The sequence below is a fragment of the Syzygium oleosum genome, unplaced genomic scaffold, assembly GCF_021117445.2.
Source record: "Syzygium oleosum isolate NSW1041296 unplaced genomic scaffold, Sole_v2.1 Sole_v2.02, whole genome shotgun sequence".
NCBI lineage: Eukaryota > Viridiplantae > Streptophyta > Magnoliopsida > Myrtales > Myrtaceae > Syzygium > Syzygium oleosum.
Genome location: NW_026607486.1, coordinates 13,571,696 through 13,592,599, shown reverse-complemented (window position 1 = coordinate 13,592,599; position 20,904 = coordinate 13,571,696). Strand labels below are relative to the sequence as shown.

The 20,904-nt window shown below is 39.2% G+C and overlaps 1 protein-coding gene across 1 annotated transcript; it reads right to left on the bottom strand.

Moving 5' to 3' along the window:
* Positions 1–17,121: 17,121 nt before the first annotated feature.
* Positions 17,122–19,186, bottom strand: LOC115681821 (L-type lectin-domain containing receptor kinase IX.1-like). The gene has a single exon (XM_056308850.1). It carries the CDS (start codon positions 19,184–19,186, stop codon positions 17,261–17,263), a length of 1,926 nt encoding a protein of 641 aa, XP_056164825.1. The 3' UTR covers positions 17,122–17,260.
* Between the last annotated feature and the right edge of the window lie 1,718 nt (positions 19,187–20,904).

The following is a 20,904-nucleotide window of genomic DNA, read 5'->3' as shown; positions in this document are numbered from 1 at the left end:
TCTAATTAAAAGTCCAAATAGCTATCTTCTCTAAGTATGTTTTAAGAGTGTCGATTGCTCAAACTGAAGCGAGATAATGTTCCAATGCCGTGTCTAGTGATGTGGTATGTCCAATCATCAAATAATTGTAGCCAAAAACGTGAAGTTGCCGGAGTGTATTGTTGTGTGTGCGATTAGATAGGACAATATTAAGGATACTTGTGGAAACATGAATAAGTGCATTGGAAGTCCTAAAGTTTGTCACTAGGATGTAATTGAGTTATAAAAACTTACAAAAAATGCAACAAAGTCCCAAAACTTGTCAAATTAGGGCAATCAAGTCATTCTATCAACTCCGTCCAATTTGATTAACGGATATTGAAAATGTGGACATGACTCTGTTTATTAGTTTCTTTATCTTACATGACAATGACGTGGTTAAATTAGATAATTGTACTAATTTCTATCAAATGTTGTACTAGGTAGTTGTATTCCCTTTTTTTATTCACTTTTTTGCAATCGAGTCATCTATCTTCCTAAGTGGATATGGAGACAATGGCGGGGACAGACTCGAGACTTTGAATGGATTGCTCGATCCTATTTTGTGTGTGTTGGATTGTGTGCCTATGTGCCTGCCCGATCGTAGAGAGCAAGAGATTTTTTTTTAACTCTAGCTTTTTTCGATTTTTTTGTTTATCTTTTTATAGGGAAAATTACACAAAACCCCCCGTGAACTTTGGTGGCAGTACATGTTTTCACCGGTGTTTTAAACATTAATTTTGTCACAACCGTTAATCCTCAGTTTTTTTTCCTCTGCTACATGTGTGCATATGACTTTAAGGGGTCAAAGTATATTTTCATCTTATTTTTTTAAAAAAACTCTTTTTATTCTAATTGTTGTTAAGAAAATAAAAATATAGAAAATGAGAGAAAAATAAATTAACGAAAATTGCTAACAACAAAAGAAAAGAATATAAATAAGAGCAATAAATAATCAAATGTTGTAAAATTATACAAATATAGCCAATTTAATAGAGTTATATGATATTTTAATAAAAAAAAAGGTTAATACCACAAAAAACTCAAAACTAGTACACTCATGATAATTTTACCCTGAACTATTTTTTTGACCACCAAAAATCTTATACTGGTACAGTTGTGATGATTTTACCCCGAACTAATTTTTTGATCACCAAAAACCCTAAATTGGTACACCTGTGATCATTTTACCCAAAACTAATTTTTTGACCACTAAAACCCCCAAAATGATGCATTTATGACAAATTTACTCTCTGTTAATGTCCGTTAAATTGGATTAACATCACGAAAAATCACAAATTGGTAAACTTGTCACAAGTAAAGGGGTAAATCCCCAAACTGGTACACTCGTCAACTGCCACGTGTAATCAAACTTAGCAATTTGACAATAAAATTTAACAGAAACTAACTTAGGGTAAATTTATCACAGGTGTACCGGTTTAGGATTTTTATGGTTAAAAAATTAGTTTGGAGAAAAATTATCACAAGTGTACCAGTGTGAGATTTTTTATGAAAAAAAAAATAGTTCGAGATAAAATTGTCATAGGTATACCAATTTGGGGTTTTTTGTGGTAAAAAAATAGTTCGGGTAAATTTATTACGAGTGTACTAGTTTGGGGTTTTTTGTAGTATTAACCATGGAATATAAAGTAAACTTCATCATCACCTAGAAAAAGAGATCATTAAGCACTCTAGAGTTTGGTCCATGCGCCAAGTAATATGTTTTAGAAATTCGTGATCTGCCAATTTTTTTTGAAATTCTAACAACATTTTTTAAATAATTGGTTCACGGGCTTTCCGTAGGCACAAAAATTGAGTTAATGGGATATCGAATGAAAAAGTTATGCTCGATCAAAATTTGATCCAATTTAATTAAAAATATATATAAATATAATTTCTTTTCATAATTTTCTCGATGAAATAGTTTTTTTTTGTTTGTCCTATTCTAATTTTCAACTCATTCTTAGACTTTTGCTCTGTCTTTTGTAGGGTGTGAGAGTCAAAATTCACATCTAAAACTACATGTCTGCACCCCTAACCCCTTTGAGAAGGTGGGGATTCGAACTCCCCACCTCCCCTTCCCAAGTAAAAATAGTGGCCACTAGCACAATCAAATTGTTTAAAATGCTTAATCTTGTGGGATTTAGAACTTTCTATTCATTTAAGTTATTTATATTGTTTAGCTTTTCCCTTAAGACCAATTTATCAACTCTACCTCAAAATCATCAAGGGCACTCTTATATCTTCAACACATAAGATAACACCTCTCCACATTGTCTTCAAATTTGGGAGGCTCTATATGCTATCACTTGGCCATGAGGCCTTTGCTAGTTTTTTCAAGTTTTTATATTTTCTAACCTGCTGATGTTGGCATGGTTTTGAAATCAATTAGCTGTAATTTGACGTAAATGCAGATTGACAAGTATTTGATTCTTTAGAAATGAATGCATTGAAGGAGAAAATGGGATAGCAACACAGAGAAGGCGATTAAATGAGAAGACGACACGTGGCGCCACGTGTCGTCCATTCAATAGTCTTTTGGAGGAGAAAGTTTTCCTTGAAAAAGCTTGAGAGACAGAGACCTTGAGACCCCTTTCTCTCTCGAGAAATTTTGTACCTTCTGATTCGGGTGATCGGATTCGTGCTTTTTTTGCACTTCGTTGATATCCTTATATGATCATTTTGTTCTCATTTTAGAGAGAGAAGAGAGCGAGTGGGGGCTTGAGGATGATGGAATAGCGCTTTGACTTGGACAGTGAGAGTAGCTTTAATGGCAGCTGCAACACCTTTAGCCGTCTCTCCTTCTATGCGAGGCTGCTTGACCACCACCATGGCCATAGTTCCGCCTCTGCCGCCAAGTCCCACCGGTCCTCCTCCGTTACATCCTGAGGCTTGTATTCCCCGACTACTAGCTCCATCGACGCATAGGATCCGGCGCCGTCAACAACATCTACCTCAGTAGCCACGACGGCGTCTTTTTTTTCACTGAATGACTCAGGTGTACCGTTTTAGGATTTTTTGTGGTAAAAAAAATAATTCAAGTAAATTTGTCACGGGTGTACCAGTTTGGGATTTTTCGTAGTATTAACCCTAGAATATAAAGTAATATTCATCATCACCTAGAAAAAAAGATGACTAAGCTCCCTAGAGTTTGGTCTATGCGCCAAGACATATGTTTTAGAAATTTGCGATCCGACAAATTTTTTTGAAATTCTAACAATATTTTTTAAATAATTGGCTCACGGGCTTTCAGTAGGTACAAAAATCGAGTTAATGGGATATCGAATGAAAAAGTTATGCTTGATCAAAATTTGGTTCAATTTAATTAAAAAATATATAAATATAATTTCTTTTCATAATTTTCTCAATCAAATTATTTTTTTTTTGTCTGACCTACTCTAACTCTCAACTTACTCTTAGACTTTTGCCATGCCTCTTGCAGGGCGTGGGAGTAGAAACCCACATCTAAAACTACACGTCCGCACCCCTAACCTCCTGAGAAGGTGGGGATTCGAACTCCCCACCTCCCTTTCTCAAGTAAGAAGGTTGGTCACTGACGTAATCAAATTGTTTGAAATGTTTAACCTTGTGGGATTTAGAGCTTTCTATTCATTTAAGCTATTTATATTGTTCGGCTTTTCCCTAAAGGCCCATTTATCAACGCGGCCTCAAAATCATCAAGGGCACTCTTTTATTTTCAACACATAAGATAACAGCCCTCCATATTGTTTTCAAATCTGGGAAGCTCTATATGCTGCCACTTGGCCATGATGCCTTTGCTAGATCTTTCAAGTTTTTTTATTTTCTAACCTGCTGATGTTGAGATGATTTTGAAACTAATTAGCTGTAATTTGACGTAAATGCAGGTTAACAAGTATTTGATTCTTTAGAAATAAATGCATTGAAGGAGAAAATGGGAGAGCAATACAGAGAAGGCGATTGAATGAGAAGACGACACGTGGCGCCACATGTCGTCCATTCAATAGTCTTTTATAGGAGAAAGTTTTCCCTGAAAAAGCCTGAGAGACAAAGACCTAGATATCTCTTTCTCTCTCGAGAAATTTTGTACCTTCTGATTCGGGTGATCACATTCGTGCTTCTTTTGCACTTCGTTGAAATCCTTATATGATCATTTTCTTCTCCTTCTAGAGAGAGAAGAGAGCGAGTGGGGGCTTGAGGATGATGGAATAGCGCTTTGACTCAGATGGTGAGAGCAGTTTTGGCAACAGCTGCAACACCTTTAGACGCCTCTCCTTCGACGCGTGGTTGCTTGACCAACACTATGGCCACAGCTCCGCCTCTGCCGTTGAGGCCCACCGGCCCTCCTCCGCTGTGTCTCGAGGCTCGTATTCTGCGACTACTGGCTCTAACACAGCATAGGATCCGGCGCCGTTAACACCATCTACCTTTGTAGCCACGACGGCGTCTTTTTTTCACTGAACGACTCAGGTGTACCAGTTTGGAATTTTTTGTGGTAAAAAAAATAGTTCGGGTAAATTTATCATGGATGTATCAGTTGGGGTATTTTGTAGTATTAACCTTAGAATATAAAGTAAGTTTCATCATCATCTAAAAAAAGAGATGACTAAGCTCTCTAGAGTTTGGTCCATGCTCCAAGCCATATGTTTTAGAAATTCGCGATCCCAACAATTTTTTTTGAAATTCTAACAATATTTTTTAAATAATTGGTTCACGAGCTTTCCGTGGGTACAAAAATCGAGTTAATGGATATCGAATGAAAAAGTTATGCTCGATCAAAATTTGATCCAATTTAGTTAAAAAAAAATATAAATATAATTATTTTCATAATTTTCTAAATCAAATTTTTTTTTTGTCTGTCATACTCTAACTCTCAACTTACTATCAGAGTTTTCTCATGTCTTTTACAAGGCGTGGAGTCGAAACCCACATCTAAAACTACACATTCGCACCCCCAACCCTCCTAAGAAGGTGGAGATTCGAACTCCCCACCTCCCATTCCCAAGTAGGAAAGGTGGCCACTGGCACAATCAAATTGTTTGAAATGCTTAATCTTGTAGGATTTAGAGTTTTCTATTCATTTAAGTTATTTGTATTGTTTAGCTTTTCCCTAAAGGCCCATTTATCAATTCGGCCTCAAAATCATCAAGGACACTCTTCTGTCTTCAACATTTAAGATAACACCCCTCCACATTGTCTTTAGATCTAGGAGGTTCTATATGCTGCCACTTGGCCATGAGGCCTTTGCTAGATTTTTCAAGTTTTTATATTTCCTAACCTACTGATGTTGGGATGTCTTTGAAATCAATTAGCTGTAATTTGATGTAAATACGGATTGACAAGTATTTGATTCATTAGAAATGAATGCAATGAAGGAGAAAATGGGAGAGCAACATAGAGAAGGCGATTGAATGAGAAGACGACACGTGGCGCCACATGTCATCCATTCAATAGTTTTTTGGAGGAGAAAGTTTTCCCTGAAAAAGCCTAAGAGATAGAGATCTAGATACCCCTTTTTCTTTCGAGAAATTTTGTACCTTTCGATTCGGGTGATCGCATTTGTGCTTCTTTTGCACTTCGTTGATATCCTTATATGATCATTTTCTTCTCCTTCTAGAGAGAGAAGAGAGCGAGTGGGGGCTTGAGGATGATGAAATAGCACTTTGACTGGGATGGTGAGAGCAGTTTTGGCGGCAGCTGCAACACCTTTAGATGCCTCTCCTTTGACGCGTGGTTGCTTGACCACCACCATGGCCACGGCTCCGCCTCTGCCGCCAGGCCCACCGACCCTCGTATGCTGCTTCTCGAGGATTGAATTCCGCGTCGACCGGCTCCACCGCCACATAAGATTCGACGCTGTCAACACCATCTATCTCCGCAGTCATGACGATGTCTTTTTTCACTGAATGACTCAGTTGTACCGTTTTGAAATTTTTTGTGGTCAAAAAAATAGTTTCGGTAAATTTATCACGGGTATATCAATTTGGGGTTTTACGTAGTATTAACCCTAAAATATAAAGTAAGCTTCATTATCACCTGGAAAAAGAGATGACCAAACCCTCTAGAGTTTGGTCCATGCTCCAAACCATATGTTTTAGAAATTTGTGATCCCGACAATTTTTTTTGATATTCTAACAACATTTTTTAAATAATTGGTTCACAGGCTTTCCGTAGGTATAAAAATCGAGTTAATGGAACATCGAATGAAAAAGTTATGCTCGATCAAAATTTGGTCCAATTTAGTTAAAAAAATAAAAATATAATTTATTTTCATAATTTTCTCAATCAATTTTTTTTTTGTCTGTGTTACTCTAACTCTCAACTTACTCTCAGATTTTTGCCCTGCCTCTTGTAGGGCGTGGGAGTCAAAACCCACATCTAAAATTACACGTCCGCACCTCTAACCCCCCCGAGAATGTGGGGATTCGAACTCCCTACCTCCGCTTCCCAAGTAGGAATGATGGCCACTAGTGTAATCAAATTGTTTCAAATGCTTTATCTTGTGGGATTTAGAGCTTTCTATTCATTTAAGTTATTTATATTGTTTAGCTTTTCCCCTAAGATCAATTTATCAACTCGGCATCAAAATCATCAAGGGCACTCTTCTATCTTTAACACATAAGATAACACCCCTCCACATTGTCTTCAAATCTAGGAGGCTCTATATGCTTCACTTGGCCATGAGGCCTTTGCTAGGCTTTTCAAGTTTTTATATTTCCTAACCTGGTGATGTTGGGATGGTTTTGAAATCAATTAGCTGTAATTTGATGTAAATGCGGGTTGACAAGTATTTGATTCTTTAGAAATGAATGCATTGAAGGAGAAAATGGAAGAGCAATATAGAGAAGGCAATTGATTGAGAAGACGACACGTGGCGCGACGTGTCATCCATTCAATAGTCTTTTAGAGAAGAGAGTGAGTAGGGGCTTGAGGATGATGAAACAATGCTTTGGCTCGGACGTTGAGAGTAGTTTTGGCAGCAGCTGCAACACCTTAGACGCCTCTCCTTCGACGCGTGGCTGCTTGACCACCACCATGGCCACAGCTCCGCCTCTACCGCCAAGGCCCATCGGCCCTCCTTCGCCGATCTCGAGGCTCGAATTCCGCAACTACCGGCTCCACCGCCACATAAGATCCGGCGCCGTCAACACCATCTACCTCTACAATCACGACAACGTTTTTTTATCACTGAATGACTCAATTGTACCGGTTTGGGGTTTTTTATGATAAAAAAAAATAATTTGGATAAATTTCTCACGAGTGTACCAGTTGGAGATTTTCGTAGTATTAACCCTAGAATAAAGTAAGCTTCATCATCACCTAGAAAAAAAGATAACTAAGCTCTCTAGAGCTTGGTCCATGCTCCAAGCCATATGTTTTAGAAATTCGTGATCTCGACAATTTTTTTTGAAATTCTAACAACATTTTTTAAATAATTGGTTAACGGGCTTTTCGTAGGTACAAAAATCGAGTTAATGGAACATCGAATGAAAAAGTTATGCTCGATCAAAATTTGGTCCAATTTAATTTAAAAATATATAAATATAATTTATTTTCATAATTTTCTCAATCAAATTATTTTTTTTTGTCTGTCTTACTCTAACTCTCAACTTACTCTCAGACTTTTGCCATTCCTCTTGCAGGGCGTGGGAGTCAAAACCCACATCTAAAATTACACGTCCGCACCTCTAACCCCCAAGAAGGTGGGGATTCGAACTCCCTACCTCCGCTTCCCAAGTAGGAAGGGTGGCCACTAGCGTAATCAAATTGTTTCAAATGCTTTATCTTGTGGGATTTAGAGCTTTCTAGTCATTTAAGTTATTTATATTGTTTAGCTTTTCCCTAAAGACCCATTTATCAACTCGGCCTCAAAATCATCAACGGCACTCTTCTATCTTCAACACATAAGTTAACACCCCTCAACATTATCTTCTGATATGAGAGGCTCTATATGCTGCCACTTAGCCATGAGGGTTTTGCTAGGTTTTTCAAGTTTTTATATTTCCTAACCTGGTGATGTTGGGATGGTTTTGAAATCAATTAGCTGTAATTTGATGTAAATGCGGGTTGACAAGTATTTGATTCTTTAGAAATGAATGCATTGAAGGAGAAAATGGAAGAGCTATAGAGAAGGCAATTGAATGAGAAGACGACACGTGGCACCACATGTCATCCATTCAATAGTCTTTTCGAGGAGAAAGTTTTCCCTAAAAAAGCTTGAGAGACAGAGACCTCAAGACCCCTTTCTCTCTCGAGAAATTTTGTACCTTCTGATTCGGATGATCGGATTCGTGCTTCTTTTGCACTTCGTTGATATCCTTATATGATTATTTTCTTCTCCTTCTAGAGAGAGAAGAGAGCGAGTGAGGGCTTAAGGATGATGGAATAGTGCTTTGACTCGGATGGTGAGAGTAGTTTTGGTGGCAGCTGCAACACCTTTAGCCGCCTTTCCTTCGACGCGTGGCTGCTTGACCACCACCATGGCCATAGCTCCACCTTTGCTGCCGAGGTCCACCGGCCCTCCTCCGCCGCGTCCCGAGGCTCGTATTTCACGACTACCGGCTCCACCGCCGCATAGGATCCGGCGCTGTCAACACCATCTACCTCTGCAACCATGACGGCACCTTTTTTTTACTGAATGATTCCTTGTCTCCTCTAGTGAACTTTCCCGCTCTACTCTAATTGAATGAGGGAGAAGATGCGTGTCTTCTCCCTCTCTCGTCTGGTGAGCTTTCCCGCTTTTCTGTCTCTTTGCTATGGCTTTTTCTTTCGCGTTTGAGTATTCAAACTTTGCTATGCTCTCTCTCTCCTTTGGTCTCTTTACTTCTTCTCTACACCATGTCTTCGTCCATGATGATGATCTTCAACCAACAAGCTCTTTGAAGACATCCGTAACCTCTACAAAGTCATCTTCTATGGCCACAACAGCCATACCCCTCCTCACCCACTCCCTTTTCATGGCCTTCTCCTAGTTCTCATTCTACGGCTCCTAGCTCATCATCGTTGACTTTGATGTCGAGTGGCTACCCTACTTGCAAGGCGTCAATAACCATATCGCAATCCTCTAACTCTCTATGGGTCTCCATTGCCTCATCTTCCAGTTCCTCCACACTCCTGAGATCCTCCAAGCCTCTATCAACTTTCTCCACAAGGACCGCCACACCTTTGTTGGGTTTAGCATCGTCGAAGACATCGAGAAGCTGCTCCGTGACTACTACCTCAATGTTACCAACACAATGGACTCGAGGTCCTTGACTATGGGGGTGGGCCCAAGCGGATTTGAAGAATGCCAAACTAAATACACTAGCGAAGGAGATACTAGGGAGGGAGATTGAGAAGCCAAAGTGGAACTTAGTGAGCTAATGGGATAAGCTATGATAGACGAGAGCATACATCCAGTAAACGTGAGTGAACGCTTTTGTATCTCTCCGGATCTTGGAGGCTTTATATGCTGCCATTTAGCCATGAGGACATTGCTAAGTTTTTTCGAGCTTTTGTATTTCATGACCTATTGATGTTGAGATGGTTTCCAAACCAATTAGCTACAAATGGCTATAAATATGGGTTGACAGGTATATGATTCTTGAGAAATGAATGCATTGCAGAAGTATCTTTCGTGGCTATGCTTATTACTGTTCCACTTTTCAAGATACTGGAGATTTGATAGATTTGATGCATTAATTCACATTTTTCGCATCAATTGTACTCAAACATACGCTACATTACGAAACAAATGTGTTGTCCATATTTTTTATTATCCTCACACCGACCGGGGATTTCAATGTACATGAAATTGGTGACACTGCGTAAAAATGTTACTGGGATTCTGGACAATCCTTGGCTTCCAATTTTTCCTCTTCATTCTTCAATGTGAGAGAAGATGATGCAATTGAAAAACTTGCCGGACTTAATCAAGAATTGGTAATCAGTTTCCAAGTTGTCATGATTGACTCATCGTGTAATATATGGGCCAAGTCCAGCTCATTTCTTTTTAGTTGAGCCTAGCTTCCATCCCTTTTCTTCTCTTCAGCAAATGAAGAGGTCTTTAGCAGGGGAAACAAGAACGAGAAGAAACAGAATAGAGAGAGAGAGAGAGAGAGAGAGAGAGAGAGAGAGAGAGAGAGAGAGAGAGAGAGGAAAAAAAAATCATTGGTGCGCTCACATTCCGAAGTCGATGTAACGCTGTTATGTAACACCCGATAAGTCTCCGAACCCATTATTCATCTAAAACGAAGAATCGTCGGAATTAGGGCTTGAAATTTTGAGTTTTAACGATTCTGTATTGCTGCATCCGATTAGGGGGTTTCCAAGCTGCGTATATATATGGAAATGGAAGTTTAGGATGTTAAGAAACTATAGCTTTTTATGGATCTCGATTTGAGCTTGTGGTTTGCCCGGAATGAATTTTTGAAGTTTGCCGCACATTCTGGACTTATGCAAACAGTAGCTTCGGAACTGATTTTTCTTCGGTTTTCGGCTAGTTGTTGGTTCGGCCAAATGAGGGGTTTTGTAGTATGTCGAAAGAGCTTTTTTTGGACTCTAAGTTTGCTTGAATTGGAGTTCGTGGAAGGAAGTTACGGCTTGAGCAAGTTTGTCGCATAAGCTGAGCGTAGCGGACAGCAAGAGTATCCGCTATGGGCGAGCTTGCCGTTAGTGCGTAGGTGTTGTTTTATCGACAAATGAGCGTAGTTTTGTCGAGTCGTTCCCTAGAATATCGATTTACTCGGTTTTTTATATCGTTTTTTGATTAATCGCTAGGTATTCGAGTGCGTCGGCTCGAGTAACTACTATAAGTTGATATTTCGATTTTTCCAAGTGAGTAGTACTATTTCTTCTTTGAATTTGTAAGCTCATATTTTAGAAAATGATATGTTATAGATATCTTATCATATGAGAAATGGCATTTTGGTTTCATAAAGCCGGATCGAGCATTTACTGTCATTTTGTGTATTTGAAATGAAAGATCATCTTTGATTTTGATTTGAATTTATTAAATGCAAATAGGTTTGTGAAACCTTTTGAGAAAGATTCATGAGGAGTTCTTGACTTTGAATGTGGTTTTTGAAGGGTTATATACTGGTTTGCGAAATGGTTTATAAAATGATTTTTGGATTTTGGTTTTGTGGATTGTGGATGATATCGTTATTGATAAGTATTTGATGCTCAGTGCCTTTGTCAACCCAATGAGGGGTTGTGGGTATGTACATATTAATCTAGGATATCCTTGTGGGCCGAGCCATCAGCTTATAGTAGGTGGAGACCTTGCTAAGGGGGGAATCTTGGTCGACTTTTCGCGAGGTGTTATCCGTGATCGTAGTTAAATTTCTGAGCATGGGATTGGCTAACGGAATGGACCATTAGCGTATGCTTTTCGACAAGATTGACTAATGGAATAGACCATTAGTTTCTTATTTGATATTATTGATTGAAATGAGCATTTCTATTGTGAAAATGTTATGTTAAAGTAGTATATGACGTATTCTAACCTTGAAGTTTGTTATATGCTGGGTTTGGGTTAATTGAGTTTTTGTTTGGTCTTATAACTGTGTGCATAGTGGATGCTCGATTTACTTAGAAGAAATATATTACTTGCTTAGCCATGATAGCTCATTCCTCTCATCTTATTTATTTTTCAAGTTCTTCAGAGAGCTGTGAGTAGGGCGCGAGAGTTTCGGTAGCGGGGAGGACCTTTTTTTGTTAGTAGGAACTTTTTGGCACAAGTTATACATAGTTATGGATCTTAAGTGTTAGCTTGTTGCTAGTTATGTATTTAGCCTTTTGATGGATTGTAGTTAACTCTGATATTGTAACCAGATAAACTTTTATCATATATATATATGTTGATGCATATATTTTGATATCAGGTGAGCTTTGATTATGTTTAGACTACGTTATTTGGTAAAAGGATGGCTGTGTCATGCCCTTGTGCTTCTTGAGTTAGGGGTTTGACACATCGTCTCCTTCAAGGTGGAGGAGACAATGAACGCCAAATCGTCTCCCCAAATCTAGGCTTTTTTGAAATTCTATTTTTCCTTTAGATAATCTTCATTATCTCCCCAAATCGCGTCCATTGCTCTATCAAGGTTGAGCCTAATATCGTCTCGCTTGACGGTTGGGACTTCCTTGAGACTGAAGTTGAGATCTGCTGCCGACGGCTAGCTTCATGTCACCGTGAGGAAGTCTAATGCATTGAGGCGATCCCTTGGCTCCGGCTCCTTCTCCGTGTTGACCCTAAGGTTGTCAGATTTCATGGGTGTCAAGACACCTTGAGCTTGTCCCCAAAAGAATCTTGGAACCTCATTGCCACGGGCGAGGGTTGCTAGCCATCACCGACACGCTATGGACCCCGTCAGTCCTTGCCAACGAAGGGAAGAAGATGAATAGTAGAGAAGGGAAGAAATGGAAAAAAGAAAAATAAAAGAAAAAAATTGAGAAAATAAGTTGAAAACTACATTGTTTCATTTAAGATCTTCCACATCAGCTGTCGATCATGCCATGTGGGATTGACGTCCCTGATTGGATTGCTACGTCAGCGATTTTCAGCCTAATTTAAGCGGATGAACTTCATTAGAAAATCATCAAAAAGTTTAGGATTACATTAGGCAATTAAAAAAAATTTAGAACTGAATTAAAATCCGTATAATATAGATTTACAACTTTTTGAATAATTTTCCAATATAAATGCAAAGGAGAAATCTTGTGAGGGCATTTGTATAGGTGGGTCTCGGTGCTTGTTTTTGAAGGTTTTTCATTTTAAGAAGAAATCTCTCCCTTTGAATGTCCAATGAATTATTATGATCGTGTGAAAGAAAAAACAAAAGTTTTCAAATGAAAAAGAAGGGAAATCTTTGCAAAATTTAAATTTTTTTAGTAAATTGATTTAAAGTTTATAGCATTACGTGACAATTTGATAAATTTAAGTTATGCTTTTGTTCATTATTCTTTCTGTAAAAATTGTTTTGGATGCCACATATGAACGATTTTATTGTTCTCGAATGTATCCTAATTTTTTGGCCAAATTACGTTGGAAGAACCTTTTAGATCTTTCATGTGCACGATCTCATATATGCCTTTTGGACTTGATAACTAATCTCATATCTACATTCAATTTTCCGTGATTATATGGCAATGGGAGGCATTTTAACATTGGCAAGTGTCAAAAAATTATTGGTGAAAAAAAATGATCGGTGACTTTTTTTCCTAGATAATGTGTTGGTATTTATTAAGAAATTCTATGAAATTACCAATTCTATTACAATTTGCAAATTATCGAATCTTGTGCTGACTGACCAACCATTATCATAACTTAATAAAAGTTTCAAATTTACTAACTCTTGCGTGAACCTTTCAATCTAAATTAAAGTAATTTATCAACTTTTGTCAAATTGAACTACCAACTTATTTGGAGTTACCAATTTTCATTTGAGACCATGCTTGAACTTAAGATGAGCTTCCCTCTCTGTAACAATATAGCTGACATTACTCGAATGACAAAGATTGCCCATAAGAGGGTAGACACAAAGCCACCGTAAGACACCATATTAGGACCTGAGAACAATTATTGCTTTAATCATGTGTATAATGGTCTTTGATTCAGCAAGAAACGAGTCACTACAAAACGTTCTTCAGGTCATTTCTGATCACCGGCCATCCCGACTCCTAAAGGACGACTCCAACTTTTGAAGTCATGCCTTCCAAGACCCGCCAAACGGTCATCAACCCAAAATACGTGTCATCTTTATTCTGTGATAATGATCGAGGGAGGACCAGAAAAGAAGAAGAGAGGATGCTTACAACACTACGTACCTCTAAGACCGGCAATTGTCAATGTATGATCTCTAGAAAATTTGTCATTTTCAAACGAAATGAAAGTGGAAGCTCGGGTCAGAGACAAGTGGTTGACATGCAATGCAAGGACTTATTTGCAAACAGAAGTCGGTGTGCAGTCGAAGCAGCCTGGTCGCCATAGTGGCAATGCATCATGGATCAAGCGGTTGCCACCAAAATTGGAGAAGTTCAAGCAAAGTGTCATTGACGGTTCAACTTCTCTTTAAGAAAATAAAAGAGGCTTAGGCGTTCGAAGAAAACAAAGCCCGCATGCACATGTCAACCCTCCACCTAGAGTTTATCCATTCAATTTCCTTGTATTTTGCTTCCTTCTATATTTTAATTCCTATATTTTCCTCTTAGTATATTTTCATTTTAATATCCTTTAATTTCTTCACAACTTACATTTCATGGCACTTAGATTCGCATATTCGTCACTCCATCCATGTCTCATCCACGCAGTCTGTGCTCGAGTGTGGAACTGTGGGGTGATCTCGATCGCTCTCCAGTCGTCTGAAGCTCGGATCATCTTAGAATTCGTCGATATTTGTCAACACTTGTTTTGGCATGCCCAAGCAAATCTATTTTCACTGACAGAGAGCATGTGTTGTGTGCCATGAGTAATAGAAGAAGAAATACAGAGAGAGAGAGAGAGAGAGAGAGAGAGAGAGAGAGAGAGAGAGAGAGAGAGAGAGAGAGAGAGAGAGAGAGAGAGATTTTTTACTTGCTACTAGTTTGGTGGGCACAAGCATTCTTTTGTTGAGATTAATGTATTCGGCTTACGTGGAAGGTATTATTATCGTATAAGATATTTATTCTATAAAAGTTTACATAACATATCACTCTTTCTTACATAAAAGATAACGTTCCATGTTGTTATTTTACACAACAATTTTGGTATCAGTAAGAAATTTAGTTCACACGGGTTAGTGTCTAGCTTATATGATAACATTATCTATACTATAGATAAAGTAAAGAGGACTTCTTACTTTTGTGGGATCTCAATCATTTAATTTGCTTATCAACATCCTCAATTACTTGTTTTACAAAAAATATCATTATCTATACTTAGTGTTAACCTTATCCAAAACCGTGGAAAACGTCAAAGAATACAGCTGCATTCCCAATTTATTCATGTCATCGAACAATTTGAGGGCCTCGTCACCGCGGCCGTGCACTGGGAGCCTGTTGATCGGCCCAGTCCAAGTCGACACATTCATCGACCGACCTGCACCTGCAGTACATGTCTATCAAAGCGGTCCCGACAGATATCGTCCAACTCGAGCCACTTCTCTGAACGTAACAATCGACCCACCTACCCAATTCCAAAGCCCCTAAGCTGGAAATTGCCGAGATCCCGCATCTGCGTGATCAGGGCGTGAAGGCGGTGGCCCATCTCCCCGAGGTGAGAGCAGGACTTGAGGATGAAAGGGAAGGTGAAGTTATCCCGGCGAGATGCCGCGGCGTAGCATCTGAGCGAAGAAAGAGTGGGAGCGAGGAGGGGAAGAGTGGGCGTGGGATCTCAAGATGGTGTTGTTAGCGACGGCGTCGGGAGAGGAGATACCAGCGAAGAGAGAGCGGGCATGGGGCAAGCTCTCGGGGGCTGAGGCGGGCCCCGTCTCGGAGGCCGGTCTTGCTGACGAGGGAGTGGAGCTTGTAGACATTGTTCAGGGATGTTCTCGCACTGCATTACCGGGTCAACGATATCTGTTCAGGTCTTGTCATGTTAGCCTACTTCGATTTAGGCATTGTTCATGGATGTTCAGGTCTTGTCAGGTTTTGCAATTGGACCCTTTTCCCGTCAATTGTGTTGTGGTTAGCATTGATGAGCACCAACCACCCTACCTCCGGAGAGGGCGAGCTGGCCCTCCCCAGCGAAGGAACTAGATAGGTAATTACAGTGGTGCGGCCTGTGTTGGTAAGGCCAATTTTCTCGATGGACAATATTTGCAGCTATCACTTGTGAGTTAACTGCTTCTGCCTGCAATCAGTTCATGCAAATAGACCGAGTTTTTGCAGAGAACGCCATCTTACGGCAGATTCAACTTTGTCAACAAGCAAACCTATTTCTTGTCTCTTTGGATTGATGCAAGCATCCGAGTGCCCTATTTTCTTGGTTCAGTTATTCAACCTCGGGACAAAAAAATTTATAGAAATTAGTTTATAATGTCCTGTCCAAAGACAGCTCTCCTCCATCGCTATTCTTAAAGGGTAGAGATTGAAAAAGGACAACCTTTGTAATCTTCGTTTGAACATGTTGCCTCCACAAAATAAGTCAGAAGCCTCCGCGTTCTTGCAATATCAGTGCAGTCATAGATTCTTGCTAGAACTGACTCCCCTTAAATACCTGTTGAAACGTCTGTGGACAATTATTTCTTGAAAAATGCCAAAGCTATGGTGGGACTGGAAAGATTTGTCTGAGCATGGCATTTTCTCTTTTGGAGAGGAAATATCATAATTTGTGACAAGTTCCTGATACAAAGCATTAGGAGGTAATGAAAACAAGAACTTTGTAGGTAACACTAACCAAGTTGTGTATGTATGAACAGTAACTTGCAGAATGGACCGCTTTACTTGAAAACAGGAAAGCACTATTACAGGTAATACAGCTAGATTTGATATTCTTAGTGTTGAGAACTAGATAGTTAAAAAAAAAGGACTCATCAAGAACCTACCAATTACCTGTTGTTAACTGACCCGCTGGCAGTGCTGAAAGTTGAGTCCAATGATATTTTGGCTGATTTTACATCCATAAAAAGAACAAGTTGCTCTATTTTTATCCAAGACTACATGTGCCCAATGTACTATTAGCAAGGCTCCCTATGCCATAAAACCAGTAACTAACCAAAAGATCACTTTTCTTTCTGCTTTTTGTCGATGAAGATCTTTCTAGGATTTTTGGATTCTGAAAAAGTATTCTTTGAACACCGGCCAGGCAACCTAAACTGTCCCCAGCATAGTTTTTTCTCCCTTGGTTTAGCTCTAGATTGCGCTCTTCTTAAGCTCTTGTTTCACTACTATCCTCAGTGCATAAATTAAACAATTTTTTGATTGTAAAGTATCTACCTATTATAACGACCTAATCGACTAAATTATCCCCCTGTAGAGGCTAATAGGCATCTCCAGAGGGTAACTGAAACAGAGTCAAAGCAACTACTTCTTTGGCTCTCTCATAAAATAAGATTATAGAACACGAGCTTTTGCATAAGAGGCCATGTGTAATGGTACTGCTGTCTCTGTGAAATCTACGTCAAACCATTCATCAGCAGCCAGATAATATATTACAGCAAAGAAAAGATTGATTGAACATAATAATCCGTCACAACATTTCTTCTATTTTCCCAGAAGTCAACATGTGTTGCAGTATGGCTTTTGGAGCAATGATATGTTTTCCTTAACGGGAGGTAATTCTTGAATAGAAGAGGAAGACTCTGTTCTAAGTGCTGATCGCTGATATAAAATAAGGAACCCCGTAGGTGTCACTTGGAAACTTGGGCACCGAGGCTTCTAGCTTAAGAAATCTGATAACTTGTCTTGCATTTAGCCTTTTCTTGGGATCAGGATGCACGCACCACAATCCCAGCATCATCAAGCATTCCATTTCCTTCCTATCAAAACTTGAATTCAAAGTCTCGTCAGCTGCCTCAAGCATGTTTCCAGTTAGGTAAAGCTGCCAAACCCACTTGTATAGGGGAACGTGAAATTCTCCTTCCGGATAGGTCCTCCTACCGCATGCGATTTCTAGAGCGACAACCCCAAAGCTAAACATGTCGGATTCTTTAGTAAACTTACCTTCACTCAAATATTCTGGTGCCAGGTAACCATATGTCCCTACCACGTCCGTCATTTGTGTCCTGAACCGAGTGTCTACGAGCTTAGCCACTCCAAAGTCTCCAAGCTTAGTGTTGAAGTTCGTGTCGAGTAATATATTGGCGGCTTTTATATCTCTATGAAGAACACACTGTTCTAGGTCTTCATGAAGATAGTTGAGGGCTAACGCCAGCCCTGAAGCTATCTTGTACCTCACTTCCCACGGTAGACTTTTTCGAGTTTCGAAGAGATGATTATCAAGGCTACCATTAGGCATATATTCATAAACAAGCAAAAACTCACCTTCCTCTTGGCACCATCCAATGAATTGCACCAGATTTCGGTGTATCATGCGGCTTATTATCTTCACTTCGTTGGTGAAGACCTTCTCTGAGTGTTTGGATTCTGCAAAGATTCTTTTGACGGCAACTTGGCGATCTAAACGGTTCAAAAATCCTTCGTAAACTTGGCTGGACCCTCCTCGGCCTAGTCTTCGATCATTTGCAAAGCCATTTGTAGCAACAAGCAACTCTTGATAAGAGAATTGCAGAGGCAATGTTAATATCTCTTCGTGAGTTTGAGGCAGAGCCTCAAACTCACTTTTTTTCCTCATCTTGATCATAAATAAGCAAGAACATGCTGAAATAACCAGCAAGAGACATGCTACGGGAGCAGTGACAAATGTTATAATCCTATACATCTTACAGTTTAAGCCCTTTTTTGACACATCCTCCGATGGGGGCCGCACAACGTTCAAGCTTGAATTAAATTCCCATGAATTGATGCTGTGTCTCTCAGGAGAGAGGCCAAAAGAAGCTGAGAATCCAATCGCTACAGATTCAGGAAGAACTTCAGTGAGATTAATTTGGCAAGAAAGCGAGGAACTTTTGGTATCCGGAGAAATGGGTTTGTCATCAAATGACCAGAATACACTAAGATTCTTGCTGGTAGAATTATAGGTCACCATAACATCAGTTGCACGGCCGCTGTGTGATCCAGCATTCCAACTGGTGTATTTAAGAGGAAAGAGTGAGTTTTTGTTGATTCCTATGTGCTGCATCGGAGGATCATATTCCGTGTTCACCCAAGTATCGAACTCGACCATGACGATTTGGTTCCGAGGATCATCATCAAACGTGCTTGCATTGAACAATCCTAAGAATCCACCAGCTGAGTTAGGGGGGACTGAGAATCCAACAGGAGCAAGAAAAAAGGCAATGCCATCACTATATTGATCGGCATTGTAAGTGTCGATGGTGAATGAGAAACGAGTAACGAAGTCGGCTTGTTTTCCTGTAGCAGAATCCCATATATCGATGGGTTTAGAATACTGAATGCGGCCTACTTGAAAGTAATAGGCTGGTGGGGTATTTTTATTGGTTAGATCAACAGATGTATACGCAATTTTTGCAACTCCTTCGTATATTATGTCGTTTGGATTTGTGTCAAAGCTACTTATACTGAAGTTAAGAGAAGTGACAAAGGGTATAGAAGGATGGCAGACGAGGGAGAAAAGAATTACGAGAGTGCACAAAGAAAGAGAACAAGACATGGTTGTCGGAGAACTGTATTCTACGACTGTTAAAGATGAGGTTTACAACATTAAACTGGTTTGAGATAGTGTGCTTTATAATGAACCGCACATTCCTAAATCCAATTTATGACCTGTTCACAACAGCTTATTCGCAGTTTCTGCTGAACGCCTTGGACAAGAGACATTCTCACTAAGAAAAATATCTACTCAATTGCTCGTTCTTTCTCGTAATTTAAATAACATCGCTCTCGAAAGTAATTGCTTTTGAAATGTTACTCCTTCGCATAGTCCCCGGTCTTCGGAGTCCGTGCCAGCAATAAATCACTCCATTTGTTGATCGACGGCGACCCACATTTCAGATTTTTCAGAATCCCCTTCCACGCACATGCTCTTTTCCATAAACACCCCTCACTTCGACCAAAATAAATAAATAAGCAACCCTCGCAACTTCTGTTCTTGCTCCTTGTTAAGTTCATCCATCCCAAATGCCGTTGCATTTAAGATAGTGCACATCAAATGCCGGTCGTGCCATGTAGGATGGATGGCGCTAATTGGACAGCTATGTCAGCGATTTCTGGCCTGAATTGGGTGGATGGATGACATTGGAAAATAGTCAAAAAGTTTAGGATTACATTGGCCAAATTAAAAAATTTAGGACTGAAACAAAATCCGTATAATAAGTTTATGACTTTTTGGGCAATTTTCCCGTATAAATGCAAAGGAGAAATCCCGTGAGGGCCTTTACAAAGGTGGGTTACCGCGCTTGTCTTCGAAGGTTCTTCATTATGAAGACGAAAATCTCTCCATTTGAATGACCAGTGAAATAGCACAGTCATGTGAAGGAAAATCTTTGCAAAATTAAAACGTCTTAGGAAATTGATTCAAATGGTTATAGCATCATGTGACAATTTGACAAATTTAAGTTATGGTTTTGTTCATTATTCTTCTTGTAAAAGTTGTTTTGGATGCCAAACATGAATGATTTTATTGTTCTCGAATGTATCCTAATTTTTTGGCCAAATTACGTTGGAAGAACCTGGTAGATCTTTCGTGTACTGGATCTCATTGTGCCTTTTGGACTAGATTTCTAATCTCATATCTACATTCAGTTTTCCGCAATTAAATAGCAATGAGAGGCAGTTTTACATTGGTAAGTGTTAAAAAATTATTGATGAAAAAAAACGATCGGTGACTTTATTTTATTGGTATTTATTAAAAAATTCTTTGAATTACCAATTCTTTTACAATTTGCAAATTATCGGATTTTGAAGTGACTTACCAACATTTATATGCATAACTTAATAAAAGTTTCGAATTTATTAACTCTTACATGAAACTTTTAACCCAAATTAAAGTAATTTACCAACTTCTCTCAAATTGTATTAACAACTTGTTTGGAGTGACCAACTTTCATTTGAGATCATGCTTGAACTTAGAGCTTCCCTCTCCGTATCAGTACAGCTTACATTGGTCGAAGCTTTGGAATGACCGAATTCGATTACTCGAATGACAAAGATTGCCCATAAGAGGGTAGACACAAAACCACCATAAGATGCCATAGGTTCTTTAGGACCTGAGAACAAGTATTGCTTCAATCACGTGTACACTGGTCTTGATTCAGCAAGAAAAGAGTCGCTATAGAACATTCTTCGGGTCATTTTCTGATCACCGTCCGCCATGACTTCCTGAAAGATGATTCCAACTTTTGAAGTCATATGGCTTCCAAGACCCGCCAA